The sequence below is a fragment of the Oryctolagus cuniculus genome, chromosome 13 (assembly GCF_051225735.1).
Source record: "Oryctolagus cuniculus isolate XC-2025 breed Fujian yellow rabbit chromosome 13, ASM5122573v1, whole genome shotgun sequence".
NCBI lineage: Eukaryota > Metazoa > Chordata > Mammalia > Lagomorpha > Leporidae > Oryctolagus > Oryctolagus cuniculus.
The window spans coordinates 71331555-71355514 of NC_142879.1; the positions used below are offsets into that span (position 1 = coordinate 71331555).

Genomic DNA, 23960 nt, shown 5'->3' on the forward strand with positions numbered 1-23960 from the left:
AGGATGGCCCAAGTGCTTGGGCCCTGCACCCCATGGGAGACCAGGAGAAGTACCTGGCTCCTGCCATCGGATCAGCGCGGTGCGCCGGCCGCAGCGGCCATTGGAGGGTGAACCAACGGCAAAAGGAAGACCTTTCTCTCTGTCTCTCTCTCTCACTGTCCACTCTGCCTGTCAAAAAAAAAAAAAAAAAAAAAAAAAACCATTTAAAAAAAAAGGAAAGGGGCCAGTGCTGTGGCAAAACCTGTGAAGGCACCGCCTGCAGTGCCAGCATCCCATACAGGCGCCGGTTCATGCCCCGGCTGCTCCACTTCCAATCCAGCTCTGCGCTATGGCCTGGGAAAGCAGTAGAAGATGGCCCAAGTCCTTGGGTCCCTGCACCCACGTGGGAGACCCGGAAGAAGTTCCTGGCTCCTGGCTTCGGACTGGCACAGCTCTGGCCATTGCGGCCATCTCTGGAGTGAACCAGCGGATGGAAGATCTCTCTCCCTCTGTCTCTCCTTCTCTGTGTAACTCCGACTTTCAAATAAATAAATAAATCTTTAAAAAAAAAAAAAGGAAAACAACAAAATTTATAATGAGTGCACCCTAATGGCCTGCAAAAATTTCTTGTCATACTTACAAGACATTCCTCACTGTTGTACTCAAGCTCTTTCGGAACTGTAGACATATCTGCACCTCTGTCCTTTTACCTCAGGGCCTCTGCACTTGGTCTTCCCTAGAATGCTTCCTCCTAGGTCTCTCAGGGCCTTCTCTCACACTTCCTGCAGGTCTCTATTCAAACACCACCTTCCTGGAGCATCCTTGCCCACCCCACATACTTCACATACATTCCAGATCCTCAAGCAGGAAACAGAACTCTGAAGCAGGCACGTAGCCCAGTGGTAAAGACACCTACACCCCTATGACAGCTCCCGGGCTCAGTTTCTGGCCTGACTCCTTGCTCCAGTTTCCTGCCAATGCAGACGCTGAGAGGCAGCACTGCGGTTCAGGAACTGGGTTCCTGCCATCCACGTGGGAGACCTGGGTTGTGTTCCCTGTCCTGGCCCAGTCTAGCTGTTACAGGTATTTAGGGAGCGAACCAATGGATGGGGGCTCACTGCTGTGCATGCTCTCTTGCTCTCCTTCCTCTCAAATACATAATAAATTTTTTTTGAAAACATAAAACCACAGAAATTAGAACACCATCTTGTTTACTGCTTGCAATTCTCAGCACCCACCACAAAGACTGGCCCACAGATAAGAATTCAGTCGATATGTGTTGAACGGATGATTAAATAAATTGTGGCACATCCTCATCATGGAATAGCTCATGTAAGATATTAAGTAAACAAGCCAGGCAGGTGAACTGTATACACAGTACATGCTATTTCTTTAGTTAAATGAAAGGAGATGAATTTACATATATGACTATGTGTGCAAAGTCTGGACAGATATCCATCAACCTAGTCACCCACCTAGCACTCTCCCTCAGAAGTGAGACTTGTTTTCAGCTTCATTTAAGCCTGTATTAAGTGCTGCTGCATTTCTGAAAGCAGTATTACTTTTACAGCCTGAGAAAATTACAAAAGTGTTTCCAAAACACAGGGAATCACTACTCCTTAAAAGCAAGCCTCATCAGTCTCTGGGTTCACTGCCCAGCACCTCCCCCACTACAGCTTTGCAGCCCTCGTGCTGCTGAGCCTCAGCCCCGGCTCTCCTCAGCCTGACCTGCCTTTCAAATGCTGCTCTGGCAGCCTCTCCTCCCGACCCTGCACATGACGGCGGCTGAGTCTGTGAAAACCCAAGGAGAGAATGCTCTGTAACTGCAACAAACACACCTATGGTGCTACCATTAGTTACGTGTCTGGGTCTCCTCTTGGGCAATGGGTTTCTTTTCTCCCTCCCTGCAGACACTGAAAAACCGATGTGAATCGACATTAAACATCTACTTGCTGTTGGCGGCAGTGTGGAGGCAAAGGAAAGAAGCACATACCTCTGTTAGATGCAAGAATAACTCTCATCCAGTAGAAAGGATCCGCGGAATCTGATGACATGATTCCAAAGAGTGGGATCTAAAATATTACATAAAATACTTAAGAATGCATTCGCTCTTAATTTATAATGCATTTACTTCAGGTTTGCATGACTTTTTTAAAGATCTACTCATCTTCTACAAAAACAGCATATGTTTAAAATTCTTTAAAAAAAAAAAAAGCAGCATAAATCATTACTTAGTGTACTTCATTACATACTCCTGCCAGTATGAACAGCTATTGTACAACATGAATATACCTCACACTACTACCTCGTAACCTAGATATGGTTAAAATGGTAAATTTTATGGTTTATGATTCTTTTTAAGATTTTTTTAAATTTATTTATTTGACAGGTAGAGTTACAGACAGTGAGAGAGAGAGAGAGAGACAGAGAGAAAGGTCTTCCTTCACTTGGTTCACTCCCCAAATGGCCCCCACGGCTGGCGATGCGCCGATCCGAAGCCAGAAGCCAGGTGCTTCTTCCTGGTCTCCCATGTGGATGCAGGGGCCCAAGCACCTGGACCATCCTCCATTGCTTTCCCAGGCCATAGCAGAGAGCTGGACTGGAAGAAGAGCAGCTGGGACTAGAACCCGGCGCCCATATGGGATGCCTGTGCTGCAGGTGGAGGATTAACCAAGTGAGACACGGCGTCGGCCCCTTTTTTATGATTTTTTCTTCCATCAGTAGATTATAAATTGATATCGGTCTAGTTGTAGAACAACTTTGCAAACCTAAAGACAACCAAGATCACACTCCCAGATGGAAGACTGAAGACGGTATCAAATAGAATATAAGACAGCCATGAACAAGTATGCTTACATTAGGTATAACATAGTGGTTCTCATTTGGCAATGCCTGGATACACTGCTGGCTGTACCACCTTGGCAGGGATGTGGCTACAGCTGAGCATCTTAAAATGCATAGGACCACCCCATGGCAAGGAATTATCCCACCTAAAATTCAGTCTTGCTGCTGTTAAGAACTGATTTTAAAATCCTGGTACAAAACTAGAAAAATGACTTAACAGTTGCATACGGCACAAATCTGCATAGAAAGTGGGATTATGATTGACTTTTGCTTCCTTATCATTCTCAGTATTTACCAAATTCTCTATAACAAACACCTATCAATTTTTAATCGGAAAACAAAGCCACCTCAACTACAGATCGGGTCCTATCCTAAGACCCAAGTTTAGGATACAGCACTCGGGCATACAAACCTCTTCAACTACGTGGGGATCAGACTCACGGAAAAGCAGACTTTAAAAACTTTAAAAAACTTCTCTACGTGAAACTGATTCCCTTGTTTTTAAGTTCCAAAAGAACTTAAAAATACTGCCAACTCCTGTGCTCAGTCTAAGCCTCTTTGGAAGTCTGAAACTATTAGATGGGTATCAAAACTGGAGAGGCATGAAGGATGAATATTGTATATGTACCTGGTAGCTGTAGAGACCTTCTTATTTTTAAGATTTATTTATTTGAAAGACAGAGTTGTGGAGAGAGGCAGAGAGAGAGAGAGAGATCATCCATCTGCTGGTTCACACCCCAAATGGCCACACCAGCAGGAGCTGATCTGACCAAAAGCCAGGAAACTAGAGCCTCTTCTGAGTCTGCCACATGAGTGCAGGGGCCAAAAGACTTGGGCCATCCTCCACAACATTTCCAGGCCAGAGCAGAGAGCTGGATCGGAAGTGGAGCAGCTGGAACTCAAACTGATGCCTCTAAGGCATACTGGCGCTGTAGGCTGGGCTTTAACCCACTGTGCCACTGCGCCCCTGTAGACACTCTTAAGGTGAGGGATGAGGAGTAAGGAAGTTACTGTGTAAAAACCAATTAACACTACAGTCTGTATCAGGTCTGTCGGCCCAGTTACCTTCCCTAAAGAGAGATCCTCAACCTATATGGTTAGTTGCTCTGTGGAAGAGAACAAAGAAAAGCCAACTGACCTCCCCTCAATAACCATATGCCCTCCTTTGCTGTGGCCAACAGGATTACTGGAGTCAGCTTCTAATTTCACTTCTCTTAATAAGTTCAATAGTTCAGTAAGACCATGTACAACGGCTGGGCAGAATTGGTCACAGTAGCAGAGTTCCAAACCTTGTAGTGTATGACATGTAAAACAGGTTTCCATTTGTTAAAGAAATGTAATCAGGAAGCCATTAGCCTGGAGTTGTTTCAGCACCCAGAACTCTCAGGAAAGCAACAGAACCTGAACATCTCCCTGTGACTGATCAGTTCTGAATTGAGCTTCAACCAATGACAGCCAGCAGACAGCCAACCAGCCAGCTGGTTATAGAAGGACCTGGCATCAGACTGGAAGCCAGTAAGACAGAAGCTTAGCTGGAGCCAATCCAGTTCTGACTTCACTGCCTTGTTCAGCTCATACAAACTGCTGGAACAGAGCTCGCCAACCCTCTTCTAGGGTTGCGTGTACCAGATTCATGAATCTTAATGCTCAAATTGAATCTGTGGTTTATTTTGCCTCAAATTTTTCACTGCACAAACTTCAACAAAGCATTCACGCTGCAATGGAAGCCTGAACTGATCAGATGCAGAAACAGAAAGTTAACATCAATGATTTCCAAAGGCAGTGCGAATGGAAAACCAAAGTTCTTCTGGCTAAGATGGCAAGTTACAAAGATATTACAGAATTTTTTCCTGTTCTGGGACACAATAAAACACATTTTTAAAAACATGTAAAATAGCAGAAGCTAACAATAATGAAAAATAAAAGCTAAGAAAAAAAGAAAACAAAATCTATAAAGCAGCAAAGTAAGAAAACTGATCATCAACTTGAAGGGCAGGTGGAGTGGGGTGGGGGAGTTGGTAGTGAAGAGACTAGGTACAAATCTGCTCCTGACCATCACAGTGGGAAGGCAGGAGAAGCCTCAGAATCCCCACCAACAATCCAAATCTGGAGAAATGAAAACCACACAGACATCCTTATCTTCTTCCTTCCTTTGGTTAAGGAGCAGAAACAGCAGCTGGAAGAAATGAATGAAAGAGAGGTGGCAGGAGGGTTAAGCTTCTCCCTCAGTACTGAAGATTACAGGACTACAATGAAGTAGGAACTGGGACCTTGGTCAGGATCTGAGAACCCTCTATTGCCAAAACTCTCAAGAAGAAAGGGGGCCAGCGCTGTGGCATAGTGGGTAAAGCTGCCGCCTGCAGTGCTGGCATCCCATTTGGGCGCCGGTTCTAGTCCCGGCTGCTCCACTTCCAATCCAGCTCTCTGCTATGGCCTGGGAAAGCAGCAGAAGATGACCCAAGCCCTTTGGCACTCCTGGCCCAGCTCCAGCTATGGTGGCCTTTTGGAGAGTGAACCACTGGACGGAAAAATCTCTCTGCCTCTGCTTCTGCCTCTCTGTAACTCGCCTTTCAAATACATAAATCTTTAAAAAAGAGAAAGAAGGACGCAGCAGAGCCCCAGCAGCATTACTGCACTTAGCTGATCTCATTTGCCACTATTCCCTCCAGCTAAAGAAAACAGGCTAGAACCTACTTGAGATCAACGGAAAGAGAATCGAGAAACAACCCACACTGGGCAGAGCTGCCTAAGTGTGAGAAAGACAAAAATATGAAGCATGTAAACATAGAGAAAAAAATAAAGTAACATAAAATGCATAATTTTATTACATGAAATAGTTATGAAAAATGTCATCCTTTTCTTTGAGTTGTTTTCTTGCTCTGGGGTTCCTGAGTTACAGCCACAAAACGTAAAATATTTACCACCTGGATTTTTACGGAAAAATGGTCCCTGACAAGATTCAATATTGACCAGATGTCAATTCTCTGAGACTGACCTATAAATTCAGAGCAACACAAATCATTATCCCAGCATGTTTTCTTATAGAAATTGACAGACTGATTCTAAAATTTGTATGGAAATATGAAAGACCAAAGAGTAAAAATGATTTCAACAAAGAACAAAATGGGAGGACTTTGATAAACTGAATGAAGGACTTCCTATGGAGCTCCAGGAATCAAAACTGTGGTTCTGATCAAACAAAGGAACTCACAGACCAACGGCACAGAAGAGAGAATAGAGAAACAGACCCAGGCTTATAAGGCTAACCATCTTCAACAACAAAGGCAAGGTAAGTGAGGAATTCTTTTCAACAAATGGTGTTGGACCAACAGGATACCAACACAGAATAAAGAAACGAACCTTGACCCTTTACCTCATACTATAAAAAAAGAACCTGGAATAGATTACAAACTGAAATGTAAAACTATAAAGCCAAAATCATAACAGGAAAAAAGCATCACAACCTTAAAATACACAAAAATTTCTTCGGGGGGAATAACTGTTAGCCACAAAAGAAAAAACAGGTAAGTTGAACTTTATCAAGATTAAAAACTCTTGTTCTTGGCCAACGCCGCAGCTCACTTGGCTAATCCTCCGACTGCAGTGCCGGTACCCCGGGTTCTAGTTCCAGTTGGGGTGCCGGATTCTGTCCCGGTTGCTCTTCTTCCAGTCCAGCTCTCTGCTGTGGCCTGGGAGTGCAGTGGAGGATGGCCCAAGTGCTTGGGCCCTGCACCCCATGGGAGACCAGGAGGAAGCACCTTGCTACTGGCTTCAGATCGGCGCAGCGCACCGGCCGTAACAGCCACTTGGGGAGTGAACCAATGGAAGGAAGACCTTTCTCTCTCTGTCTACTCTGTCAAAAAAAAAAACCTCTTGTTCTTCAAAGGCATTGGTGGGGCTGGTGCTGTGCCATAGTGGGCTAAGCCTCTGCCTGCAGCACCTTAGTGCCAGAGGCACTGGTTCTAGTCCCAATTGCTCCACTTCCGATCCAGCTCTCTGATATAGGCTGGGAAAACAGTAGAAGATGGCCCAAGGGCTTGGGCCCCTGCGCCCATGTGGTTGCCTCAGAGGAGGCTCCTGGCTTCTGATCAGACCAGCTCCAGCCATTGCGGCCATTTGGGGAGTGAACCAGCAGATGGAAGACCTCTTTCTCTGTCTCTCTCCCTCTCTGTCTGTAACTCTACCTCTCAAATAAATCTTTCCCAAAAAAAAAGGCATTGGTAAGAAGCTGAAAAGAAATGACCTAAAAGAAAGATCTCTGCGAGTGAGATCCCAGTGCAAATAATGGGCCATCAAAGAAGGAGGTACCTTTCTCTGAAGGGAGGAGAAAACTTCCACTTTGATTATGGCCTTGTCTAAATAAGGTCAGAATTTGTGAACTTCAGAGGCTTCCATAGCCTTGGCAGTTCATGACAAAAGCCTCGGGTGTTTACTGACGTCATAAGTAAGAGTGTCAATTGTTAAATCAACAACAGGAGTCACTGTATACTTGCTCCCCATGTAGGATCTGTCCTTAATGTGTTGTACTATGCGAATTAATGATAAAACTACGACTCAAACAATACTTTATACTTTGTGTATCTCTGTGGGTGCAAACTGTTGAAATCTTTACTTAGTATATACCAAGTTGATCTTCTGTATATTAATATAATTGAAAATGAATCTTGATGAAGAATGGGATGGGAGAGGGAATGGGAGATGGGATGGTTGCGGGTGAGAGGGAGGTTATGGAGGGAAAAACGCTATAATCCAAAATTATACTTTCGAAATTTATATTTCTTAAATAAAAGTTTTTAAAAAAAGCACACACACAGGAAGGCTGAACAAAACAAAACAAAAGGATGCAGTGCAACTGAACTGTACCACCTGGCAGTGCAAACACAATGAGGAGCCACCAATGGGCAACCAGTGAAGAGGTGACAATTTCCCAGAAAATTGAACACCCACTTATCAGTCAACCCAGCCACTCTACTCCTGGGTACTCACCCAACAGAGATTAAACAACAGACCTCTACAAAAGACTTGTAGGTGAAAGCTTATAGCAACCGTGTTCTGTTTTCAAAATTTGGAAATAACCAGGAGTCCAACAAGTGAGCGAATGAATAAACCGTGATATATTCATAATGCAGAACACTACTCAGAAATAAACAGGAATGAGCTGCTGACATCCCAATGGTATGCATGAATCTCAAAAAGATTACAATGAAGTCAGGCATAAAGCATAATACTTTATGATCCCACTAGATCATGGCAACTTTAGAAAAGACAAAACAAATTACAGTAACAAAAGGTAGATCAGTGTTTGCTGGGGACTGGGGCTTGGGTGAGCATAGCCTGAGAAAAGTTAGAGGGTAACAGACATGCTTCTATATCAGCTCGGTAGGAGTTACTTGGGTATGTATGTTTTTGTCAGAACTTCGAAACCCACACTTTATAAACGAGCACAGGGGGCAGCACCGTGCCACAGCAGGTTAAGCTGGGATGTCGGCATCTCAGAGCACTGGTTCAAGTCCTGGCTGCTCTGCTCCTGATCCAGCTCCCTGCTAATGCGCCTGGGAAGGCAGTGGAAGATGAGCCAAGTCCTTGGGCCCCTGGCACAGACACGGGAGACCTAGATGGAGTTCCTGGCTCCCAGCTTCCGCTTGGCACAGCCTCAGCTGTTGATGCCATTTAGGGAATGAACCAATGGATGGAAGACCTTTCTCTCTGTGTCTCTCCCTCCTCTCTCTGTCTGTAACTCTGCCTCTCAAATAAATACATAAACCTTAAAAAAATGAGTATAGTTTACTATGTACATATTGTAATACTAACGTAAAGTTGATATTTCTTCAATTATTATTTAATTTATTTGAAAGGCTGAGAAAGAGATCAAAAGGCAGATAGATCTATCCACTGGTTCATTTCTCAAATGCCAGAAACAGCTGGGGCTGCTGAATCAGGTCAAAGCCCAGAGCCCAGTACTCAATCTGCTTCTTCCATGTGGGTGACGAGGACCCAAATATATGAGCAGAAACTGCTACCTCCCAGGGTATAAATTAACAGGAAGCTGGAATCAGGTATTCAGATAAAGAACTCCGGCTGGGATTTCAGTATTCCAAGCAAAATCTTTTTTTTTTTTTTTTAAGATTTATTTATTTGTTTGAAAGGTAAAGAAAGAGAGAGAGAGAGAGAGAGAGAGAGAGAGAGGTCTTCCATCCACTGGTTCACTCCCCAGATGGTCACAACGGCCAGAGCTGGGCCAATCTGAAGCCAGGAGCCAGGGTCTTCTTTCAGGTCTCCCACATGGGCGCAGGGGCCCAAGGAATTGTGCCATCTTCTACTGCTTTCCCAGGCCATAACAGAGAGCTAGACCAGAAGCAGAGCAGCCGGGACTTGAACCGGCTTCCATATGGAATGCCGGCACTGCAGGCAGTGGCTTTACCCACTACGCAACAGTGCTGGCCCCCAAGCAACATCTTCACCAAACACCTACTCCTGACTGTCTTTTTAAATGGGGGCAGGGGAATTTCTAAGATGTTAAAATTACAAAGTAGGAATATAGGTAATTGTTCTTTTTATCTTTGCCCTGTTTGTTAAAACTTATCTCTCCCTCACCATCCAAAACAAATTTAAACCAAGTGCAGTAATAAAAGTACATTAATCATCTGATCATTTCACCCTTCAAAAAGAAAATACATTTGAGTTTTCCCCAGATTAGGGACCTAACATATCCTATTCTTTCCTAATATAATTTTTTCAAGAGCTCTTTCATGCATTTCAGTAGTTTTGGAAATTCTCAAACAGCTTTCACCTAAATTATGTAACTCTCATTAACAACCTTGAAATACAGGCAGATCATATTTTATGCTTGTTAAATGAACTTAGCATTTCTACAAAATTATATGTAAAAGTATCACTAAATTTTAATAACTTTTAAACACAGTAAATCTCCAAGGTTCTAAAAATTTGGTTATAGGATATTTAAATTAATACATGTTAAAAGGCAAATTTGAGAAATATTTGTAATACATATGCCAAAATTACTTTTATTTAAAAACTGTCCTAAATTAGTAAGAAACAACAAATAACTCCCAAAAAAGGGTAAAGACCATTCTGAAAATTAAAAAAAAAAAAAGGGGGGGGGGGAGCCAGTGCTGTGGCATAGTAGGTAAAGCTGCCACCTGCAGTGCCGGCCAAGGTTCGGGTCCCTGCCATTCTACTTCTGATCCAGCTCTCTGCTATGGCCTGGGAAAGCAGCAGAGGATGGCCCAGGTCCTTGGGCCCTTGTAACCATGTGGGAGACACAGAGTAAGCTCCTGCCTCCTGGCTTTGGATCAGTCCACCTCTGACCATTGTAGCTATTTGGGGAGTGAACCAGCGGTTGGAAGACCTCTCTCTTTCCCTCTCTGTAAATCTGCCTTTCAAATAAATAAATCCTTTTTTTTTTAAAAGAAAGAAAGAAAAAAAAAAAAGAAACAGTGTTAAGTGTTTTTTCCCACTAATAAACAAAAAGAAATACAAAGAACAAGATAACCATTTTTAACTCATATTGGGGGTGCTATGGTGCACTGGTTAAGTTACTATCTGCAGTGCTACACCCCATATGACCACTAGTTCAAGTCTTGGTTGCACTACTTCCAACCCATTTCCCTGCCAATGCACCTGGGAAAGCAGCAGAAGATGGCCCAAGTACTTGGGCCCCTGCCACCATATGGAGACGCAGTTGTGGAGCTCCTGGCTCCTGGCTTCAGCCTGGCCCAGCCCTGGCTGTTGTGGCCAACTGGGGAGTGAACCAGAGGATAAAAGATCTCTGTCTCTGTCTTTTTCTCTCTCTATGTAACTCTGTGTTCCAAATAAATAAATAAATCTTTTTAAAGCAACTCGTATTAAAAAGAGTAACAAAGGCCAGTGTCACAGCACAGTGGGTTAAGCTTTCACTTGAGGCACACCAGCATCCTATACCAGAGGGCCAGTTCATATTCCAGATCCTCCACTTCAGATTCAGTCCCCTGATGCTCCTGGGAGGCAGCGAATGATGGTTTAAGTACCTGAGTTCCTCTCACCCACGTGAGAAACTCAAAGATGGCTGCTGGCTCCTGCCTTCAGCCCAGCTAAGCCCTGGCTCTTTCAGCTATCCGGGGAGTGAACCAGCAGGTGGAAGAGCTCTCTCTCTCTTTCCCTCCCTGTCACTCTTCCTTTTAAATAAAACACAAATAAATCTTTAAAAGAATAACAATGCACAATATATTTCAGCATATTTATTATTTTAACTAAGTTTCCCAAATTTTAATTATGCAAGACCTTATAAAAATAGCGGAAAGGTTTATTTAATATTATGGTTACGTACCTGACAACATACTAAGAAAATGAACAGAGTTATAGCAGTCCATAGTACCTTTTCTCTAAACTGGATCTGTACAACAAAATATAAAGATGATCAATCAAAATCAAGAAATAGCAAAGTCAAAGTAAAACTCCACATTAAAGCACAACAACATTCCCCAATGTGACATGTACCTGTTATTTAAAATGTCCCTTTTACCCTAGTCAGTAACAGCTAAAACAAATAGCTAAACTTCTTGAACATAAGTTTCTTTACTTTTCAAAGTCCACTCTGCCTGTCAAAAATAAATAAAAAAAAAAAATAAAAAAATTTCAATACAGGCAGTCCTTATGTGCTGTGTTAAATCAAACTGAAAAAGATACAAATAATCAAAACACAGATCCAACATGCACCTTCTGCAGTTTAACACTGAACCATCCAAATCAAGTACTGCCTATAATTTATTATACAAATCTTTCATAGACTACAAAAAGCCAGAGATTCTTGAGGTGCCTTAAGTGTTATTAGAATAAATATATTTATCATCTCAAAGCAATAATAAGAAATACACCTCTATAATAGAAGTTTAACCTACCTCTTTCTATGTTCCTATTCAAGCTAGTTTCAGGAGAAGTTGAAAGTATAGGAAAGGAATGTCTGGAAACTGGCAAGTTTGGGATTAATAATAATTCTGGAATTTAAATACCTCAGCTCCAAAAATATACAATCACAGATTTGATCCAATCACAAGATCTTTGGAAAGCACTCCTGCCATTTTTCTTTCCAATGAATTGATCAAGAGAAGGAAGGTATACACTTGCACAGTTGCAATTCCTTTACATAAGACAGTTGTACTCATCAACACCCACCCAGTAGCTGGGGCCCAGCAGGTTCCACCATTAGGAAGCACAATACCTTCCCTATCCTATAGAAATTAGAAAGGATCAAGATAGCTAGGCAAATACTGTACCTTACCCAACATGCAGGCCAAAGAAACACTTGATTGGGACAGGCAACAGTTTAAAGAATAGTCATTTGTGAAAACATGATTACCTACCTACCTAGACGTAGTTTTCATTCACTTTGTGCCTCTTATTCGGAGGATGAACAGGTTAATACCTTTCCAATTACAACCAGAAAAGGCATGGAAAGCAAACCAATCTTGCTAGTTTAGCAGGATAAGCCACTCAAGCTCCCTTCCAGATTACTAAAACATTATACTTACTTTCCTCTCAGGTTTCTGAATTTCGGGTAGAACGGCACAGAAAGGTTTGATAACTTCTAAAAATTTGACTGTTTAAAAAAAAAGAATAAATGTCCCCATTACAAAGTTTAATAAAAGATAAATTATCTGTTTACGGAATCAAATACAAATGTTCTCTAAACTTTCAAGGAATGATCTGATGTCCATCTCACCCCACCCCAAACCCAAATTAAATAATCGTAACACTCTCCATTTCAAATGAATACATAAGAGAAGGAAAAATGTAAAGGCCAAAAGAACCCAAACAGTTTGAGGACTACCCAGTACGCTTGTGTCCAGATATACAAAAAGGGCTGTTCAAAGGGCATCACTGCGTCAGGAAAGCGTAGATGCAGTCTACCACGCCACCCACAAGACAATGCGTTAGAGAAAAAAGCAGAGATGGACTGCTGGAACTGACTCAGACAACCGAAAGATGCCCAAATACCTAAGCGAGAAAACCAGCTCCCACAGTTTTTACAGTACACAGCCTCTAATGCATTTCCTGAAGCCACATGTTGCTGCACGGCCACTCGCACGTAAAGACATCCAAGTACTTGCTTACGTCCAAGAGCCAACCCGAGAATGCCATCACACTTCAGTGGTAAGTGCTGTTTTCCAGAGTGCTCTCTCTAGACACAGAAGTCAGATTAAGCAAGGGTCTTAGAGGACAGCCACTGCCTCCTGGCCTGGCTTCCGGTAAATTCAGCCACAGAAGGGGGGTGGGGGATGAGGGTGAAAAGCTCTTACACCTTTTGCCAAAGAGTCAGAAACGCACACTAACAGCAGCAGCCATTAGTTAGCATCTTCCTACCCTCAAGACACTGGATTCGGGATACGGACACCCAGGAACGACTGTAAAGCCGCCGTGCCTAATCACACTTGCGTGGGTTAGCCCAAAGTTGACAACAGTGTCGGTTTAAAAAAAAAAAACAAACAAACAAACAAACAAAACCTCCCAAAATGATGGAATTCAGCTGATGTCTGGTAGAATTCAGGAACGCGCATGAGCAGGTGTTTGACCCAGCACCACACTCTGGAATATTAGGAAAGTCTACCTGAATCGTGAACAAGCTCCAATCACACCAGGACACTCCCCAGAGTCTCTTGATACCTTTTCCCTCGCACTTCAGTCCAAGCCCATCGCCCAGATTTCTGGGCTTTTTCTCCTCATCATTTACATGAGGGTATCTGTGCCCAAGCACAGACCAACTGTCTATCTTCCTGCTGCAGGACGTTAGCCATGATACCGTGAAATCAAGGCCAGGGGTCTCCTCTACCTTCTTTCCAGTGTTCCCCAAATGTCCACTCGGTGGCCAAAGGGTGCCTCGACTGGGCATGCGGTTTATCCGTTCACCAACAAACATCTGAACGGCCATGTGGATCTGTGTGGGGCTCTCAAAAGGATACCCGGAATACGAGGCCTTGTCCGCAAGGCTCACACAACCTCACCGTGTTGTCAGGGAACGCTACGGACCCCTGGAACGGGTATCCTTTCTTCCCCTTAGACTCACGCTTTGCAAACCTGAAACGAGTTAGGGAGCGCTATTCATCACAACTAATATGCCGAGGAAGGGCGATTCGAGAAGAGCGATTTAAGCTGCCCAAGCTCCTGAAACATCAAAAGTGGTCCAGCTTCAGTCCAGCGCCGTAAACTCCCCGCCCCCAAAGCCAATGGCCGCCCCGCGCCATCCTCGCTCCTCGCCACTACCAGGGGCAAACCCGGGGCCTCCGAGTCCCGGTCCCCGCGGCTGACCCGGGCAAGGCCTCGCACAACCGGAGGAGCCCCGGGAGAGGCCCCCCGGCCCGCGCCCTCCGCAGCGGCCCGCGCATCCCGCGCCCGCAGGCTGCACGACCCGGGGCCAGGTTGGGGGGCTCCGGCCACACCGCTCAAGTGAGGCCTGCGTCCGCCCCCCACCCACATCCCCGCCCAGCCAGAGCCGCTCTCCGGCCATCGGTACTCACTGCCCATGGCGGCGGCTGCGGAGGCCTGGCGGGGCACAGCGGCCTCGGGGATGTCTTCGCTCCGCTCCCGCGGCTCGGGCCTCGGCGCCGGCTCCCGACACGCTCCGGCCGGTCCGGCGCAGGCTCCGCCCCGCGCCACGTGACCCGCGCGCACGCCCCGCCCGGCCCCGCCCCCGAGCCGGGCCCGGGCGGTTGGCCGACGTCCGCCGTGTTGCCATGGTCCCCGCCGGCCCTGCGGCGGGGAGGGGCCGACCCGCTCCTGGGGGCGTGTCTTGCCCAGGCTGCTGGCTGGGCGGTGCTTTCCAGTCCTGCATAGATTTGCCTGCCCGCCGCGCCTGACCGAGTCTTCCCGGGCGTCCCCGGGCCAGGCGGTGATTGGAGAGGGTCCAGGGTTTAGTGCCCTAGAGCTGACGCGGAGGCGCCAGGGGCCGGCGGGGTGGAACCAACCTTTTTATTTTGCTCCGCCTTGTAGCGTCTTGGAAGTTTGGAGAAATCTGTGACACATGGTGTGCGATAACTTATAAACTTCTCTGCCTTCCGCTTATGCTCCTCCCCCGTCTCCGGGACACCCAGGTGGGCTCCTGTGCCTGCTGTTGGGCGGTTTCGTGGTTCCTCTCGGTTTCTCGCTGTGTGGGCAGCGTGGTCTAAGAGGGGAGGGCCAGTACCAGTAAACGATTGGCCTCGATTTTTTTTTGTTTCTTTCTTTCTTTATTTGAAAGAGTTACAGAGAGAGAGGGAGGGAGAGAGAGAGGTCTTCCATCTGCTGGTTCACTCCCCCAAATGGCCTCAATGGGGAAGCTGGGCCAGATGGAAGCCAGGAGCTTCCTCCAGGTCTCCCACGCGGGTGCAGGGGCCCAAGGACTTGGGCCATCTTCTACTGCTGTCCCAGGCCATAGCAGAGATCTGGATAGGAATTGGAGCAGCTGGGACTTGAACCAGTGCCCACATAAGATGCCAGCACCACAGGCGGCTTTACCCACTACGCCATAGAGCTGGCTCCCTTCTTGCTGTTTTAAACCATTGAAGTCTTCTGCCCTAATGCCTGCCGAAACAAGATATTCCAGAGGAATGAATGAGCTGTGTGTCTGGGAGGGGGCATTTCAGGCCACCCTCGCAGGTGTCTCCATTCTACCTTTCTCAGCTGGGGGTTGGGGGGAGAAGATGGATTCTCTGTGTGGCCCAGGCTCCCTCTTAGCATGGTAGCAGCGATCCAAGGGACACAGCATCTCTTACCGTACTGCTAGAGGTGGCCACAAAGACCAGCTCGATTTCCAAGAGGGAGAAAAGACCCTGCCCCTAGGTGAGAGTGTGGCAAGGTTCTGGAAGAGCATGTGGGACTCAAAATATTGCTGTGGCCATTTTTGGAAAAGCCACTCTGCCACGGTCTTAATCTCCCATCCTTCGAACTCATCCTTGCCTCTGTATTAATCATTTTCATATTTGTCTAATCTCTGCCACACAGTGACATTCCAGATGGGATGGAGTGTCTTAAGTAGTGTATCATCTAAAGCAGCCTGCAAATATAACCTATAGTAACCTTAAATATAGTTTTTAAAATTATTTATTTATTTATTTGGAAGGCAGAGTGACAGAGAGATCATCCATCCATTGGTTCACTCAAATGTCAGCAAACATCAAGCCTGGGTCTCTCACATGGGTGGCAGGAGCTAACCATCATCCCCTGCTTTCTCCAGCATGTTGGCAGGGAACTGGTTGGAAACGGAGCAGCAGGGACTCAAACCGGCACTCCAATATGGGATGCTGGCCATAGTGGCCTGCTCCTGAGATTGTGAGCTAGCCTCATGGATACAATATTTTTTCAATGAAGGTACACTCATTTGAAAATCTGACAGAAGGTGAAGAGTAGCCTGTACCTACCTCGGCTGTCTCTGGGGTAGCTCCATGTTTCAAGTAAGAGTCTAGGAATAAACTTTGACACTCTGGGTAAGTTGTGTGAATTCCCCTTCTACCATTCTTCAGTCTTTCTGACCCTAAGCTACTTAAGGCTTTCCCTTGTCTAACTACAGTATGCCACCTAATCTGTATCAGGAATTTCACTCTAGTTTGACCCCTCATACTGTTTTAGCACTTTTTTTTTTTTTGGACAGGCAGAGTGGACAGAGAGAGAGACAGAGAGAAAGGTCTTCCTTTGCCATTGGTTCACCCTCCAATGGCGCACCACACTGATCTGAAGCCAGGAACCAGGTGCTTCTCCTGGTCTCCCATGCGGGTGCAGGGCCCAAGCACTTGGGCCATCCTCCACTGCCTTCCAGGGCCACAGCAGAGAGCTGGCCTGGAAGAGGGGCAACCGGGACAGAATCCGGTGCCCCGACTGGGACTAGAACCTGGGGTGCCGGCGCCGCAAGGCGGAGGATTAGCCTAGTGAGCCGCAGCGCCAGCCTGTTTTAGCACTTTTAACAAGAACATCTCTCTGAAGTGTAATATGTTTGGCCTTCTCAAACAGATCGTTCATCCCTTAAGAATATCCAGGAACTCATTTGGTCTTTTACTTCCATGTATTTCCAAGGTCCAGAACAAGACCATATAAATTGCATAGGTATTCATCAAAATATTTGTGGATGAAACAGCACTCAACTCTTCTTTTTTTTTTTTTTTAAAGATTTATTTATTTACTTGAAAGGCAGAGTTACAGAGAAAAAGAGATCGTGCATCCCCTGGTTCACTCCAAATGGGTGCGCTTGGGCAGCAGAGACCCAGGCACTTGGGTCATGTCATCTTCAGCTGCTTTCCCAAGCACTTTAGCAGGGAGCTGGATCTGGAATGGAGCAGCTGGGACTGGAATGGGCACTCATATGGGATGCCAGCGACAGAGGCAAGGGCTTAACTGGCTGCCCCATGATGCCAGCCCCTACACACCACTCTACTCTTTAAGGATCTTTTCCTGATGTTCTTCATTTACAGCTGGTTCTCCATATGAATAAGGAAGACATAGGGAAATAAGAGAATAGTAATATAAAGGTTTTCTTTTTTTTTTTTTTTTTTTTGGACAGGCAGAGTGGACAGTGAGAGAGAGACAGAGAGAAAGGTCTTCCATTGCCGTTGGTTCACCCTCCAATGGCCGCCGCGGCCGGCGCACCGCGCTAATCCGATGGCAGGAGCCAGGTACTTCTCCTGGTCTCCCATGGGGTGCAGGGCCCAAGCACTTGGGCCATCCTCCACTGCCTTCCCGGGCCACAGCAGAGAGCTGGCCTGGAAGAGGGGCAACCAGAACAGAATCCGGCGCCCCGACCGGGACTAGAACCCAGTGTGCCGGCGCTGCAAGGCGGAGGATTAGCCTAGTGAGCCACGGTGCCGGAGAGAAAGTACTGATTCTTAATCAGTGACTTCCTTCTTGTGAAACCCCTTACTGCTTCATTTTGATGAAAAGAGATGCTCTTTCCAGTGTTAGTCAAGAAATTAAAACAACAACAACAAATTTCAAAAGCAATAGGCTAAAGACGCCTGTGCTTCGGAATACTTTTCCCAAATAGTGTATGTACAGAAGCCTGAGCAAAATGGTTCTAACAGTGTGAAAGATCTTGGTTACTAAGAATAATGTGTCATTTTTTCCATGGTTGCTAATATTTCTACTCATAGAATACCCAATATAAGCTATTTTCTTCATCAGGCATGAAACTAGAATAAAGAGGATATATATAATAGATATAAATGGGATACAGATATCACATTACTAAATTTCTAGGAGGAATAAAGTAAAATAATGAGTATTTGTTTTGGAAATCTTCAAGTAGTCCTTTCCTGCAAAGTAATTCAGATTGAAAAGAAGATGGTTAAGATGACAGAAGACATAGTTCGTGGCTCAGGTTAGAGAAGACCTATAGATAGACTCGTGAGGTATAAAGTTAGGGAGAGATCTGGAAAGATCTACACAGAAAAAACAGTCTGCCAACTCATTTTGTGCCTAGACTTTCGAGACTTAATTCAAGAAACCAAGAGATCTGAAAATGACATTGTGCTTTAATTTTTTTCCTAATTAAATATGCACCATTGATAACCATTCCCATTAAATAGACTTTTGTCATTTTACCAACTTACATACTTGAGTGGCGCTAAGTTACCTGATTTATAAGGCTTGACAGAGCAAGAAAGCATTGAGGTATATAAAAAGAAAAGGATTTTGTACACTACAGGAATGTTAAATCAAGACTTTACTGCACACTTTTAGATGTGAATCATGAATCTGCTGCTGTGGACAGAACAAGCTATCATTTGATTCTGAAAGTCATGGTGAGTTGCCTATAAAAATGCAAAGGGCATGGACTCATTCCAGCCTCCAGGATTCCCCTCTCCCTTCTGAGAAAAACAGTGTCAGGACACAAGAATGGGAGCCGGTGGCGCCTCCACAGCACCAGGTCCAAGGAACTTCTGTGGTTTGCTGTTTAGTTATGCTTCTAGTACAGGCTTTAATTTCAGACTGAGGGACTCAGTTGGTGAGCTCCAAGAAATCCCCCAGCACCTGGTGTTGGCAAGGTCCCTCTGTCAAAGTATAAGTGTTCTTTAAATACCCCCTTTAAACATCATATTGCAGCAGGGCCTTTTGGAGGCAAAACTGATTGAGGAGGACTTAAACCCCCCAGTCAGACACCTAAGTCAGTTAGAAATAGTAAGATTTTACTACCAGAACAACAAGAAGCAAAGACTATGGCGAAAAAAAAAAAAAAAAAGACTACAGAGCAATGTCATTATAGCTGAAATTCCTTAATTTTAAAATACAGTGCTGTAAGATCTTGCACCCAGAAATTCATATTGAATAGGACCTAGATTGAAGGATAATGGGTAAGACTTGGCAGTACACATATCAGGAATAATCTAGTTTTGCTAGTGTGTGGTGAAATACTTGTGTAGAGTGGCTGGAAAGCAGCACCAGAGAATGCATAAGATGAAAATACCGGTAGTGACGGGACTTTGGAGAAGGAAGGGGAAAGTCAATGAAAGGCACATGCAGCACACAAATCAAAAAGCAGAACTGAGGCCACCTGCTATCTGGCTCTACAGTGAGTCTTAAAAAGTTTTCCAGGTCAAGTATGTATGGTTAATTAGAGTGGCATCTGAAATCATCAACGTAATGACCTAGTTCTCCAGCTCAGATCTAACCAAACACAACACCTGTAGTTTTAAGGATCAAATCTACTGGTCTGATTCGTGTACTTAGAACTGATTCCCCTGCTGCTTCTACCTTTTCCAGATTAGCCTGTCCACAACAACCCCAACACCTTAGGGGAATCCGTTTCACGTCACCTAATAGACACAGGAGGGGTAGAGGAAGCAGGCCTTTCTTTTTATAGCAGTTTTCCTGAAACGAAGGAGGGAGTCTTCAAAGGGCGTCATCAAGCAAAGGTCTTCCTGAGGACATCTTCGTGCTGCTGTAGGTGGACTGTGCCAATTCCCACAGCAGGTGCTGGCAGAGGGGGCCGGCTCACAAGACGGAGCTGTCATTGGAGCAGAGAAGAAAGCAAATGACATTTTCACTTGGTCAGAGCTCTGCTCGGTATCACCAAGAAAGCACAGGTACTTCTCTTATTTAACCATAAATCACCTCTTTGGAAAAATAAGTTATATGGAATAAAATGGAGAGAAATGTCACCACTAATAACTAGCTAAATTCCATAATAACGGAATGGATAATGGAACATGATAATAAGGAGAGATGAGTTCTTGAATTTATCCTATCCTTGAGGAACTATCACTTGGCTTTAGCTGTAGAATGTCCTTAAATAGAATTATTCACTTGTGAAATGATTTGCGTCCAGCAGACTAGTATCAGAGGAGTGAACTGAGTTCCATTCACAGCAGAATGTAAGATACATAGAACTGCAATTGCTCTTCTCACTGTTTTTTGCTTCCTAAAAATAGTCAAGAATTGCACCAGTGTGTGCACACATGCATGAGAGACAGAGAGAGAGAATTACCTTGCAGGCCAATTGCTTCTCAAATCTTGGAGAAACAAAAAACCATGGACCCATGTTCTGAGGTTCCTCCTGACTCCAAATAACAGCTACAAATATATGTATAAAAAAAGTTCATTTCAGTACCATAAGTAAATATAAACAAAAAAATTGGTGACAGATATCCAACCTCAATTAAATACATGTTTTTCCTCTTTGTTTCTCCTGAAAATACATACTCATGTATCTACCACCACAAGCATGACACAGGACAGTTCTAACAATTCCCAAAATTAGCTTGTCCTGTCTCTTTGTGGCCATCTCCTACTCCCACCCCCGACCACCTGGCCAACTACTCATCTTTTTTATTTTTATTTGAAAGTCAGAGAAACAGTGATCTCCCATCCACTGGTTCACTTCCCAAATGTTCACGATAGCCAGGGCTTGGAACTCCATCTGCGTTTCTCATGTGGGTGGCAGAGACCCAAGTACATGAACCATCCTCTGCTGCCTTCCCAGGTGCATGAGCAGGAAGCTGGATCAGAAGTGGAGTAGCTGGGACTCAACTCGGGCACTCCGATATAGGATGCAGATGTGCCCAGTAGTGTCTTAACCACTGTGCCAAATGCCCACCCCTAGAGTTCTGCCTTTCCCAGAATGTCTTATGAATGGATTCATATAGTATGTCAACCTTCTGGACCTGGCTTCCTGGAATTAGCACAATCTATTTGTGATTCCTCTATGTTATTGTAGACAGCAGTAATTTGTTCCTTTTCATTGTTGAACAGTATGATATCATACAGACATACCACAAATTGTTTACCCATTGACTGGTTGAAGGACATTGTGGTTGTTTCCAGTTTGGGGCAATTATTTAAAAAGCTGCTATAAACATTTGCCTGCAGATTCTTTTGTGAATGCATTTTCTCTTGGGTAAACACCTAGGAGTGGAATGGCTGGGTCACACAGTAACTCACTGTTTAACTGTATAAGAAGCTGACTGTTGCCCAGGGTGGCTGCAGTAATGTGCATTTCCACCAGCAGAGAGTGAGGGTTCTAGTTGCTATGTATCCTCATCAGTACTTTGTATCACCAGCTATTGTCTTCTTTTGTTTTACTTTGATCCACTTTATTGAGTGTGTTGCTGTATCTCATGTTGGCTTAATTTTCATTTCCCTTATCACTAAGGACATGGAGCCACCTTGTCATGTGTTTATTTCCCATGTCATTCTTTGGAGAAGCACCTCTTCAACACTTTTGCACGTTTTGAAAAACTGGACTATTTGTTTTCTTACTCTTGAGTGTTAAGAGTTCTTTAAGTATTCTAGATAGTTTTTTGTTAGATATGTATTTATAGATACTTTCTTCTGGTCTTTCTTTGGCTTGTCTTTTCACTTTCTCAACAATACCCTTCACAGTACAAAAGCTTTTCATTTTAATAAATTCCTACGTTTCTTTTATGAAATGTGCTTTGGTGTACCTAGGAACGTTTTCCCTCACCCAGGGACACAAAGATTTTCTCCTGTTTTCTTCCAAAATGTTTACAGCTTTTCATTTTATGAATAGGTCTATGATGAATTTTGAGTTAATTTCAGTACAAGGTACATATGGACAGCCAACATGCCAGCCCTATTTGTTGAAAAGGCTTGTCATTTACCATTACACCATATTTCTCAAAAATGACACTGACACGCCCCAAACTCTCAAGAAATTGTTTCCAATGAAAGAAAGCAAGAAGGAGAGGGACACCATGAGAGACATGGGGACACTAACTTTCATGGTGGTTTGTTCCTATCCTGGGACGCCAGATTTGATTTTCAACCTGCTGTCACCGCCCCCACCACCCCTTTGCATTTGAGACATTTGAGAAGCAAAGGACCCTGCCAACGACAACCCCTTACCTTGAACTTGTTTATATTTACTCATCTCTTGCTGCAGGGAGTCCAAGGGGAAAGGGCAGAGCTCCTCGATTCGGATGATGGCAAAGTCGTGCTTCTTGGCCCCCAAAGATTCCCTTTGCTTCAGCAGCGCGTAGAAATGTTTGCCGCAGCAGAATATGAGTGTCTTGACCCTGTTGTGTGGAAGAGGGGCAACGGCCGGGGAACAGGTATTGTTACGTGAGAATTTACAAGGAGAAAGGAGAGACGATGCAGGCTGAAGTGCCTCCCCAAGGAAGCTAGCAGCACCTGCCTCCAAAGTGCGCTGCCCCACACACACTTGGGCTCCTGCCCCACTCACTCACAGGACTTGCATCAGCATCAAGGAGATTTTGGTCACTTTGGATTCCTTACCACAAACTGCTTTTCCCATTCACTCAAATTCTACCACAGAGTATGCAAACAGGGATACACAGCAAATTACTTTTTTGGGTCCACAGATGAGTCGCCAATGACTGGTCTGAATGTGGTTCCTGGTGCCATTTCTTCAAGAGTTGACACAGCTGCCTAAGGGGCAAGAAAACCGTATATCTGTCAATCAATGGAAAAGAGCTAAAACTTTTACCTACATGGGATCTTTATTAAAAATTAGTGTTAAAACTCAGGGCCGGCACCATAGTGCAGTAGGTTAATCCTCTGCCTGAGGTACCAGCATCCCATATGGGCGCTGGTTCGAGTCCCAGCTGCTCCTCTTCCAATCTAGCTCTCTGCTACGGCCTGGGAAAGCAGTAGAGGATGGCCCAAGTGCTTGGGCCCCTGCACACATGTGGGAGACTGGGAGGAAGCTCCTGGCTCCTGGCTTTGGATCAGTGCAGCTCCGGCCGGAAGGAAGACCTTTCTCTCTGTCTCTGCATCCCACAGCCTGTAACTCTGCCTCTCAAATAAAAAAAAAAATCTTAGCTGTATACGAAAAATTTTTAAAAAATAATAAAAATTAAAAAGTAAAAATTAGTGTTAAAACTCTAGCCCAGCACTGCAGTAAATATATGAAATGATAAATATAGTATTTTCCCCCAAAATGTCATTCCTATATACTTCAGAGTAACATAACTTTATGTTTTGGCTGCTGCCAAAAGCCGGTGCCACTAATTAAGGTGGATCAAAGTAAAACAAAAGAAAACGGGCCGGCGCCGTGGCTCAATAGGCTAATCCTCCGCCTTGCGGCGCTGGCACACCGGGTTCTAGTCCCGGTCGGGGCGCCGGATTCTATCCCTGTTGTCCCTCTTCCAGGCCAGCTCTCTGCTATGGCCAGGGAGTGCAGTGGAGGATAGACCAAGTGCTTGGGCCCTGCACCCACATGGAAGACCAGAAGAAGCACCTGGCTCCTGGCTTCGGATCAGCATGATGCGCCGGCCGCAGCGCGCCAGCCGGGCCACGGCGGCCATTGGAGGGTGAACCAACGGCAAAAGGAAGACCTTTCTCTCTGTGTCTCTCTCTCTCTCACTGTCCACTCTGCCTGTCAAAACAAAAAAAAATTAGCTGGTGATACAAAGTACTGATGAGGATACATAGCAACTAGAACCCTCACTCTGCTCGTGGAAATGCAAAAGAGATGCAGAGAAACAAAGGGAGAGAGTTCCCAAATGCCCACAATGATTGGGACAGAGCCAGGTCAAAGCCAGGAGCCAGGAAATTAATCCAGGTCTCCAACCAATGAATTGAACTGTTACTGATGCTTCCCAGGGGCTGCATTAGCAGGAACTGGAATCGCAAGCTGGAGCCAAGACTCAAACCCAGGTACTCCAATATGGGATGCAGGCATCCCAGCCAGCATCTTAACTGCC

General features: G+C 45.0%; 2 protein-coding genes across 11 annotated transcripts in view; both read right to left on the bottom strand.

The window, feature by feature from the left end:
• SEC61A2 (SEC61 translocon subunit alpha 2) overlaps window positions 1-14496 on the bottom strand; it is a 36134-nt gene extending 21638 nt beyond the window's left edge. Inside the window, exons 1-5 of one of the 5 annotated variants that reach the window (XM_070055714.2) lie at window positions 14334-14496; window positions 12934-13000; window positions 12351-12418; window positions 11150-11215; window positions 1973-2051 (exon numbers count right to left, since the gene is read on the bottom strand). In XM_070055714.2, coding sequence (XP_069911815.1) covers window positions 1973-2033 — 61 coding nt within the window. In that variant the 5' untranslated portion in view covers window positions 2034-2051; window positions 11150-11215; window positions 12351-12418; window positions 12934-13000; window positions 14334-14496. The other 4 variants (XM_070055710.2, XM_070055712.2, XM_089311758.1 and 1 more) reach the window with 4 other exon arrangements.
• A 2438-nt stretch (window positions 14497-16934) lies between these two features.
• Window positions 16935-23960, bottom strand: part of DHTKD1 (dehydrogenase E1 and transketolase domain containing 1) — a 59725-nt gene continuing 52699 nt past the window's right edge. For 5 of the 6 annotated variants that reach the window (XR_016219125.1, XM_002717511.6, XM_089311757.1 and 2 more), the window contains 4 exons: window positions 22601-22683; window positions 22141-22310; window positions 20264-20349; window positions 16935-19783 (listed from right to left, as the gene is read on the bottom strand). Coding sequence is in view for 4 of the 6 variants with exons in the window: in XM_002717511.6 (XP_002717557.3) it covers window positions 19682-19783; window positions 20264-20349; window positions 22141-22310; window positions 22601-22683 (441 nt within the window). In the remaining 2 variants the exon portion in view is untranslated. The remainder of the gene's footprint in view (window positions 19784-20263; window positions 20350-22140; window positions 22311-22600; window positions 22684-23960) is intronic. The other variant, XR_016219124.1, reaches the window with a different exon arrangement.